Source organism: Malaclemys terrapin, chromosome 9 (assembly GCF_027887155.1).
Source record: "Malaclemys terrapin pileata isolate rMalTer1 chromosome 9, rMalTer1.hap1, whole genome shotgun sequence".
NCBI classification, from domain to species: domain Eukaryota; kingdom Metazoa; phylum Chordata; order Testudines; family Emydidae; genus Malaclemys; species Malaclemys terrapin.
This window is the reverse complement of record NC_071513.1, coordinates 63616056-63626130: the sequence shown is the minus strand read 5'-3', so window position 1 is coordinate 63626130 and position 10075 is coordinate 63616056. Positions and strand designations below refer to the sequence as shown.

The 10075-nt window shown below is 41.7% G+C and overlaps 1 protein-coding gene across 1 annotated transcript; it reads right to left on the bottom strand.

Annotated features, from left to right (window-relative positions):
* Positions 1-821: 821 nt before the first annotated feature.
* Positions 822-3247, bottom strand: LOC128843695 (transcription cofactor HES-6-like). Its single transcript, XM_054040733.1, has 4 exons — positions 3113-3247; positions 2473-2568; positions 2273-2351; positions 822-1546 (listed from the first exon to the last, which is right to left on the bottom strand). The coding sequence occupies exons 1-4, from the start codon at positions 3173-3175 to the stop codon at positions 1101-1103; spliced, it is 684 nt and encodes a 227-aa protein (XP_053896708.1). The 5' UTR covers positions 3176-3247; the 3' UTR covers positions 822-1100.
* Between the last annotated feature and the right edge of the window lie 6828 nt (positions 3248-10075).

Below are 10075 nucleotides of genomic sequence, written 5' to 3'. Positions count from 1 at the left end.
GTTTAAGAGATCCCTTGCTCTTTTAACTGTAAAGAAGTTTTAACTGCCTTTGACTTGAAAAACTGTGACCAAATGTTGTCTACAAGTTTAGCAGATTCCTCCCAGACTTATTGGTAGGATTTGCAGGGAATCTTACCTTCTGGTCTTTATATCCTGTCTGGAATTCACTCAACCTAAAGAAGTTGTCAAGGTTGATGGGCCCAACATCTGACCTTTTTATAATCTCATATATTAACAAGATTCATTTAATTCTTCAGATTTGAGTGGGTGTGCAGCTGGCTGCTTTCTCTTTAAAACAAAAAGTACAACAAAAACTAACAGCCAAGCACCTAGGAACAACCTTACAAGAACAGATCATTGTGCATGCCCAATGGAGAGAAGAAAAGTAGACAGGGAAATTTCAGTGTTGAACTTTCAAATACTTATTTATACTTAAAAAAAAATATGTAGATACAAAGCACCAGACAACATATTTTTGTTATTAAACAGAAGCCACTATCGACTTGGCTCTTTATAAAAAACTAAGTCTCTTCAGGTGGCCATGTTATAGCCTAGTTTTAACAGGTAATACAGAGAACGCCAATTAAATGTATATTAATATTAAAAAATTCAAAACCAAGTTTTTAGAATGAATGTAGCATTTCCAGAAGGCTAGAGCTGAATTCTCCTTTCTGTTACTTCCACTGCTCTGGAGTAATGAGTGTACCCTGTCCTCTTTACTTCAAGGACACGATCTCAGTAGCTTACGTGAGATCTGAAAGAAATGTCGGCAGAAACCAAAATGCAAAAGATAGTATTTCCTCAGTTCTCTTTTTATTAATTAGATGTTAATTCTTTTAATAACATAAGAAAGTTATATAATTAATGTACAGTAAAAGCCCAAGAGAGGTTCTATACAATAATTTATATGTATTAAATAAATACAAAATAATAGCAGCCTTCTATAATGCAGGCTACGTATAGGTTTACTTCGGCTTGAAGTACCCTGGTCTTTAGTACACCTACAGGAACAGATTTGCTCCACAGGTGTTTTAAAGAGGCATATCTATAAGATACATATAGAAGTGTCTAAGATTAGAAGGGGAAATATAAAATACATTTTACCATGGTCTCCACATATCTAATGATCCCATATTAGGGTTATTATGAGAAAAATTTGGCCGCAGGATCTGGCTGGAAGGTGGCACATCAGGCTGACTAAAGAGAGATAGTGATTGTGGTTGAAATGAATTTTTCAAAGCTTGTTTTTCCTCCACAGGATAGAACCGGTCCTGAGCTGGACTTGACCCTGAGGTATTCCCCTTATTGCAGATAGGGGATTTCTGCACTGCGTGAGACTGGTGAGCAGGAGGCAAGGACCTTAAGGCTGCTTTGCAGGTCTCCTCGCTGGATCTGGGTAAGGATTTCAGGAGATGATTTAATAATCGTGCCCCAAGAGTCTTGTCCATCCATTCACAGGTCAGGAGAAGGTTGTGAACCTCATGCATACACTGAATATATCCAGTGCTGTACCTCTGCTGAGCTTCGAGACCCACTTTGGAATCTGCTGCATTAGAACAGGAGATAATTCAAGTCATTTAAGTGCACAGGGCTTGCAGTACATTATGTTTGACTAAACAAGCATTCAAAAAGTTCATAATATATTGCCTCTTCTGGAAAAGTCCTATAGAACTTAACTGAGAATGATAGCCTTGGTCACTATATAACAGCTAGGGCTTGAAACCATCCTGTGTGATTCCATAACAGGGTTAGCATTCTAGCTTGGATTCTATAGGATGGTTTAAAAATTCTACAGAAAGAATATAACTCTCTCTTGAATTCTATAGGTTTTAAATTAAATTGCTATGAAGCCCTATTGATTAAATCCCTAATCAATTCTTTTGCGCTTTTCCATAAGGATCATTATGGTTGAAAAAATAAAATCAAGCAATAAAAAGTTTGTCGCAACTTCATTTAATAAAGGAGGATACCTCAATTCTGATTTCATTGCTGTTATAAATTGTGGCGCAAGGCTAAAACGAAAGAGAACATTGTTGGGGGGAAAAACCTTAACCCATCTACTGAAAGGCATTGGCTTTAGATCCCCCTCTAGTGGCAAAGAGTAGAAACTAGAAGATATGCTGGTAATAGACGTAGGTGTCATCAGGTTTTAAAGAGATTTTTGCAAAAAACATTACTTGATTAAAAATGCAGCCCACCCCTCAAGATTGGAAATAAATTCCACATCTGAAATGAAGTGAATGAAAGAAAAATGCAAAAACAAGAAACTCACCCATGATCTTGTTGTTTTGGATATTCTGGAGATGCTTTACTGTCATTTCAAGGATATCTGCTTTTTCAAGTTTAGACTGCTATTTAAAAAAAAAAAAAGGTAAGTAGGTCAGTAAAGAAGAAATGTTTTGTATGATGCTGGGCTTGGTTTTTTTTTAGAAAATGAAAGGGTGGGGGAGACAAGAAAAATTCAACACTTACGTCCAAACAAAATGCACCAACAACTGCTTCCTTCAGTTGCTCCAAGCAGTTGTTAATCCTTTCCCTTCGCTTTCGCTCAATCAGAGGCTTTCTTAACTGAAAGGAAGATATTAAAAAAGAAAATAGGATTTACGAGGCGGAATGTCAAGGTTTTATCACAATACAATCTGCTCCCACTGCACTCACTGGCAGAACTCCCATTGTGGACAGCGTCAGGGACAGATTGGGCCCCTCATTTTTAATCCTTAAGAGCCACATTCTGCCTGTGGCATCAGAGGATCCAAGGGTGATGTGGTACAAAGTAGGAAACATTGTATGCTCTATAATCTCATTACCACTCTGCCAGTTTAGCGCTTTCTTACACATATTAAGCTTCAGTCTGTTCTCCTTAAACTGAAGTCAGCAGAGATACACCAATTTAAAACCAGTGTAAAGTGAGAGGAAAATGCAGCCCAGAATGTTAAAAACACCCTGTAAACTCCTTTATAATCAAAGGAATTATTTTTGGTCTATCATTTTTGCAATTGTGAAGCACCATCTACAGTGAGTGTTGTCTAAATAATAGTCCACACACTTATGTGCAGTATCCATACCCCACACATGTCAGGGTAGGTGTAAATCTGTACATAAAATGACCTACCTTCCTTTCCTCTTTGGTGTTGGAAAGTTTCTGCACATTGCTGGCCATAGCCGTGGCAGTCATTATAATCCAGCTTGTCTGCCCCTAAATGCTGGAAAGCAAGGGGGAAAGAAAGCACTTGGGTAACCGGCTGTTCCTTTTTCAGAAGGGTTCTTTGCTTCTCTTGCCTCTCCTCTGTAAGGTTGCCTGTATTTATAGCCCAGAATTAACATGTGAATAAGGGCATTCCTTGGCTGGACCTCTTTTCCCACATGAGGGGTCGAGACCAGAGGCTTGTGGCCATCAATCAAGGCTGACAGGTCACTGCTTCTTTTCAATGGCCAACTTGCCCCCCCAAACAGCGACAGATGTCCTGCCTACAAAGCTTTGCTTTGCAGAAAGCTTTTGTTAAGAAGAAGAGACTCAAAATGGGAGTACTGAGCAGATCACATGGCTCCTTGCTCAATTTACACAGATTCCCAGGGAGCAACAATAGGCTGTAACCGGTTGAGTTACACCTGGGAGAATTTCTTCTAAGTTTCTGGGCTTTTTAAATAAATTTTATTATCCTATTGAACTGATTCCACTTTTTACTTGCAAGATATGAACCCCTCCTACTTAAAATCCAAATGAAGGTTTTGAAACACAAAACAGTCTCCACTGTTAGAAATAATAATGCGATCCAGTGGTTATTTTATGTCTCTCACAAATATCATAACAAGGCATCATTACCTTAAAGTCCACTGACAATAGATTGTTATGGAAACTGTGCATTTACATATATGAAAATCCCTCATGGAAGAGTCCTGCATTATTTAATATGGGTGAAACCAATGGCATTCAAGAGAAGTGTAATCCAGCTGTATAAAAGTATTATAAAAAGTTTATAGAACAGAAAATAACCCTTTCTATTTTTGTAATCATCCTATAGAATTTAATATTTCAACTATCTATAGACCTTTGTTGCTTTTCTGCAGAACTGTTTGGGTTTCATGCCTATTACATTCCACAGGACTTTTCCATAAGGGTATCTTTTCTGACTACACTATTGAAAATGTTTTTTTCGTCCTCTGAAATACTAATGCAAAAGCATGTGGCTGTTTAAGGAACACTTAGACATATCTCCTCACTATGTGTTTATATTTTACCTTTATACTTTTTTTTTAAGGAAAATCTCAGGGGGGTTTCATGAACAAGCTCTTCTTTTCTGATTGTTTTGCTAATAAGCAGGATTTGCTAGTATCCTGTCGAGTCTGATAGATTATCTCTTTTAAATAGGTGTTGAATGTATCACTTTATTTTAGCAGACAGGAAAGTCTTGGGTAGCTTCAGAAGAACTAAAAGCCTCTCCCCCTTCCACTGTAAGGTCTTCCCATACCTCCCCAACCACACAACTACAAAATGATGTCACTAAGTGCCAGGCTCCCCCAAAGGGAGAGGGAGGGTGTCACAGACCCATGAGAACAAAATACACGCTTCTTCTCTCTCTTATAAACAATACACGTGTGTATGATTTTATCTATGTACATATACACACTCTACAGTGTATCTAGATACTCTATTTACAGCTCTGCTCTTTGTGCATGTATTGTATCTACACAAGTGTTGTACTACCCGTGGAGGCTCTCAGTTTATCAAAACACAGCGAGGCTGTCAGATTATTTCTTGGTGAAAGGAGTGCCCTACTTAATAAAGGACTGTGGTGATATCACTCTGTGGGAAAGTGGGACATTGTTATGCATTTTCTCTGATATACAAGAGAGGGTGTGTGTAGAGATGGGCACCAGGATGCATTTTTTAATACCAAATAAGGGTGACCACCTAACTCTGCGAGGGTAGCAGTGAAACGGATTACCTGGTATAATCCACCTAGCAATAGAAAATAAAAGGGTGTTACACTGTCCCCTGATGAGATACTCCTGTTAGGTCCTCAGTACTGCTATCCCCAAGTATTCAAAATCATGAGCCAGGTCCTCCAAACTATGAGGATGGCTCCCTGGTTTGAGAGCTTTCTGGGCTCACATTTCCAAGCTTTTCTCCATGGTCAGGAGAACTAGAAACTTACCTTAAAAAAAAAAAAAGCTGGGATTCTGACATAACCATATAACTCCAGGAGCTGGGGCTTTAAGAAGAACAACATATGTCATGAAACTTGCAATAAAACCATAAGAGCTGTCAGCACTGGAGTCTGGTGGAGGAGCTGCTTGGATAGCAGCTATAAGGTTCATTCTTGACTATCAGTTACAGTTTTGTAGTATGATTAAGCCCCAGAAGGTCATGTACCCTCCTGCAACAGAGTGTATTTCTCCTAGGAAAGGCTGGCCCAGTGTCTGGGGAAGAGAAGGGATCTGCCCTCCCTCCGCCCCTTCTCCCCGACCCAGCTCCCGTGCTGGATGGGGAGACATTGCAGAGCTGCTCAGGATGGAGAGGTGGGAAACGCTTGTTAATGAAGTTGAAGGACATCAAGCTGCTCAGTTCCTATCCCAACCCCCTCACCCTTGCAGGGAGTGGGTGTTAACACTGACCTCACCCTGTACTGCCTTACCTGATTCCCTCAAGGAGAGCAGAAGGGACTGGACTCTCCTGAAATTTTTATTAAAGATATAACCAGATTGGGAGGATGAGAGAGGGCTGCTGCCTCTCCCCTGTCCTCAACCTGACTGCCTTTGGAGGGGTTCTCTGCAATCCAGTGGGTCTTTGGTCATCTTTCCCTTGATGAGCTCCATTTATTTGAGCTCCATTGATCTTTGGCCATGTGGTCCCTTTAAGTCTTTTCCCTGTCTGACCATCAGACTCATTCCTTGCTCCACCCCTTTCCAGTGTTGTCCTCCTGTGCTGGATCCAAACCCCCAGAACTCGGGGGTGTCCCCAGTCCAGATCTGTTTCGGGCTCTTGCGACTTGAGTGCCTTTCTAATCATAAACACACTTCCAGTTGCTGACAGTGCATCATCAATTCCCTCATCCTTCCTCCGTCACTTTCATACCATAGCCAGTGCGGAAGCACAGGGCTCATGTACAAATAGCCCTGGCCTCCCATGCATCTCCTGTGATCTGTCAGGTTTGAGGAGGGGTCCTATGGCACAACAAGGGGGAAACTAGAAGAGGATCTTCCCAGAGAGTTCCTGTGGGAATCCAGGCTCAGTGAGGAGGATCAGGAATGAGGATGCATGAGTCCTGAAGTTGCCTCATGTGAAACATTAACAGGAGAGTGAAAAGCTGTAGGACATGTCGGTCCCCTGTTCTCCTCCAATATCCCACACCCACTGTGATTGCACCTGTGCTTTCAACGCTGTCACTCTGAATCTACTAGTTTCTGTGGCCTTTAATTACATCCCCAGGACCAACCCTCCCAAGGAAGCGATTTATTTTCAAAATCAAAACCTCATACTGTCACAGCAGGATTACAGAGTGCTTACGGACAGTGACAAAACAGATCCAAGAGAGACTGAACTCTGCCTCTTCTCCCTTCTCACCCCTGCCCCTTGCTGCCCTCTTCTCCATGGCATGGGTGATCATACCCAATACTGTCAACCCCTGGCATTCAAACCTCTGGGGTCAGACTCCACAAAATCCTGAGATTGGCCTAACAATGATCAGTCTCCTTGTTTTTCACCTGCCTTTTGATATTGGAGCCTTTAGGGGGAAGTCTCCCCCTCCTGATCAACGTGGGATCATTTCAGGCTCTGAGCTAGATCTCAAATGCACACACAAAAATGCAGGCCTCCCTGCTGGCTGCTTGGAGGGGATTCCCTCACCCTCTCCTGTGCCCTGGAGAGCTGCTATTGTATCCAGCTCCATCCCCTTCCCTTTTAGCACTATCTTATCCCACTGCCTGTCCTGCACAGGTTTATGTGCCCCTTACAACCTCCCCACAGTCTCCTGTGCCCCACCAGCTCCCTGTATTTTCCCTCCCATTCCTGAGGGGTCAGAGAATGGAGTTGTGTTGACTAAGTGGGTTATGGACTCATCAGACTCCTTGTACAATGTCATTGGCTGATATATTATGCCAAACTTTGCCCTCGAATAATGGCTGATGCGAAATGCACACATTTTACGTAATGGGAGTGAAACAGATGCAAGAAATGTTTACTATTTGTTGTAGCAATAAGTCTGGAACAAACAGGGGGTGGGGACATTTCAGGCATCCTAAAGAAAGTTCCTTGGATATGGGACATCATATGAAAAACTGGGACTGTCCCAGAAAAATATCATCGCTCAACTTTTAATGGTGGCCATAATTTTTGCAGCTGCAGCCACAACAGGGCATGAAAATATGAATATTTACACATTCAAATATAGCTACTTACCTACATGTTTCTGTATATTGCTATCATCACTAGCTATATTTCAATCTCTCTCTTCCTTCAATTTGAAAATCTTTCCAACAGTGGTACCAGCCAGGAAGGCAAAGTCTGGAAAACCAATCTACTGTTCCCTTGCAAGCAGGAAAGAGATGCTTGTAAAAGGACAGTTATACTATTATAGGCAACACATGTAATCAGTGGTGCTAGCCAAAGGTAAAACATGCTTAATCCTGTGCTTGTACCCAAGCTTGGGTCGGAGACTAATGTGGGATTTTTAACAACATTTAGCACTGGCCTGACTCTGCTCCTGTTGAAGTCCATGTGAGTTTTACCAGGCTGCTTTTAGATCCAAATGGTGGGTTTTGAACATGGAAATGGATGAGCCCACACATATTACAGATGCAGTAAATAAGGCCCGTGGAAAAGGTCACTCTGAATGTTATCTGACCATTTGGGGGCATATCTGTTCCTCTTGTAACTCCTATGATGTATATGTTTTTCTGTTGGCGTGAGTTTGGCCCATTGTTTTGTGCAATGTGCTTTGAAGAGTGAGATCTAATATTTTCATCTCATATACCACAGCGTTTGCAAATAACTTATGTTTTTGGTAGGAGCATTTCAAAATTGGTTTGTAAGACAGCATCCAAAATGTCAGTAAGGGCAGCTTTAGCTGTAAACAGTTCTTTGGCATTTCTCATTCAGGGCTCAAGCCTTTATTTTAGAATCAAAGAGCTGTGATGGCTAAGAAGTAACCCTTCATTCAGGGACATCTGTGCTTGGGATTGTCTGGGAAATATGCGGGCAAATGCAAATTAAAGAAAGTATTTTGCAATTTGCTTTTTTACTTTTACATTGCACGCTGCCAGATCTGACTGAAAAGGTAGATTCTCCAGATTAGGCAAAGCCTGCCTTTCCACCTTGCTTTCCCGAAAAACAAGGGACAGCTCAGCTTTGACTGCTCTTTTTTTTTTGCTATTTGTCTACATTTCACACTCTTTTGCAAGAAAACAACTTTTAACATCTGTTCCCGCACTTTTTAAGACAGAAAGAAAGGGTCTTGAAAATGGAAAAAGTGTGGCAGATGTTGGCAGGTTCCCCCCAAGGCAGATGTCTTGCTCTGAAAAAAGTTTCTTTAAGAATTCATGGTCACAGCCCCTCTTTGACTTAGGACACGCGACTGCCTAGCGAATGAAGGGACGTGGGAAAACTCTATAGAACAAAAGAGCTTATTCAAACAAACCTAATAGCCATGAACAATCTAATAAGCAGCAGAGAAATGGACAGCAAGCCTATAATGACACAAGGGGAAGGTTTTTAACCCTTTCTACTTTCCTGGGGTAAAACAAGGGCCTGATCCAAAGCTCATTGAAATCAGTGGAAAGACTCTCACTGACTTCTATGGGCTATGAATCAGGTACTAACTGAGAAATGAATTCCAGCGACATTTCCCTTGTATGATGTGAGATGTTGTAATGTATAGCCAAATGAGAGAATCATGTCTCAGTAAGGTGTCCTTTCTTTCTCTTCCATTTCAGGTATCCTTCAGCTGCCCTATATTACTCTCTGCTGGTCCATGTTCTCAGTCATCACCAGCTACTGAGAACTTGGTGCTGAGCAAGAAATTGTCTTCTAGAAGACATTTCACACAGTGGGTTTAGTTTGCGATTAGAACTGTAGATACACAGACATGAGCAGGGACAGGTCTCAGGAAAGAGTGTTTCCCTTTATGATGCACTGATTTGTGAGAGGCTGTAAGTGTAAATTAAATACCTTGTGATCACTGTGTCCAATAGGCTGCCTGGGCCACCCACCTATCAGATTGCAGGGTGGGCTGGAGAAGTCCAAGCCATGAGGAAATCCAAGCATTCTTGTTACTTCCATAGGTCACTGGATGTGCCATAATCAATGATGTCAGTGTCCAGATGGTGAAGCCTGGTGGTTATACTTAAGCAATAGTCTTAGTTTCCTATTCGTATAACAGCTCATTCAAAAGAGGTCACTGCGGAGGGCTTGCTTTTCATAGTGTGATGTTCGAGGTGAAGATATCGGTGATGAAGAACTTTTATTTCTCCAGAATAGTTCTATTTGAATGTCGTATCGGCTGTTTAGGTAAGCTTTTCTCTACTTAGCTGGGTCATATGACTTACCCAAGGCAATATGGTGAGTGGTTGGTTTGGTGTGGATTCGAACCCTCCTCATTCACAGCGCTTTGCGGTAATCTCTGGAGCATAGTGCACCCCAGTGGCAATGTTTATTTTAAGGAAAGCACTGTGCAAAACTACAGCATGGGAGTGTGTAGTCACAGAGTACTGTATTTCTGCTGCTCAATAGAGACACTATTCCACATCTGATGTCTCATACAGACATGACATTTTGCTTGTCAGAGTAATCACAGACACTATACAATTTTGTACATGTCTGATCCATGTCACCACACATTTAACCACTCCTCCTATGTTCCCCAGTATCTGTTTGCAGAGTCTCAGGGTGTTTCAGCTGGAATCAGTTCTGTGGTGTGGGGACGCTCCTGGCACCTGACAAGGACCACTTGTTGATACCTGAGCAAAGTAATTTCAGTGGAAGTCTGAAGATGGATTGGGCTCAGGCTGGTAATTTCCCCCAAAGGTCTGCTGGTGACTCTTGGCAGCAGGCGGAGTGGAGGGAAACAATTGTCAAACA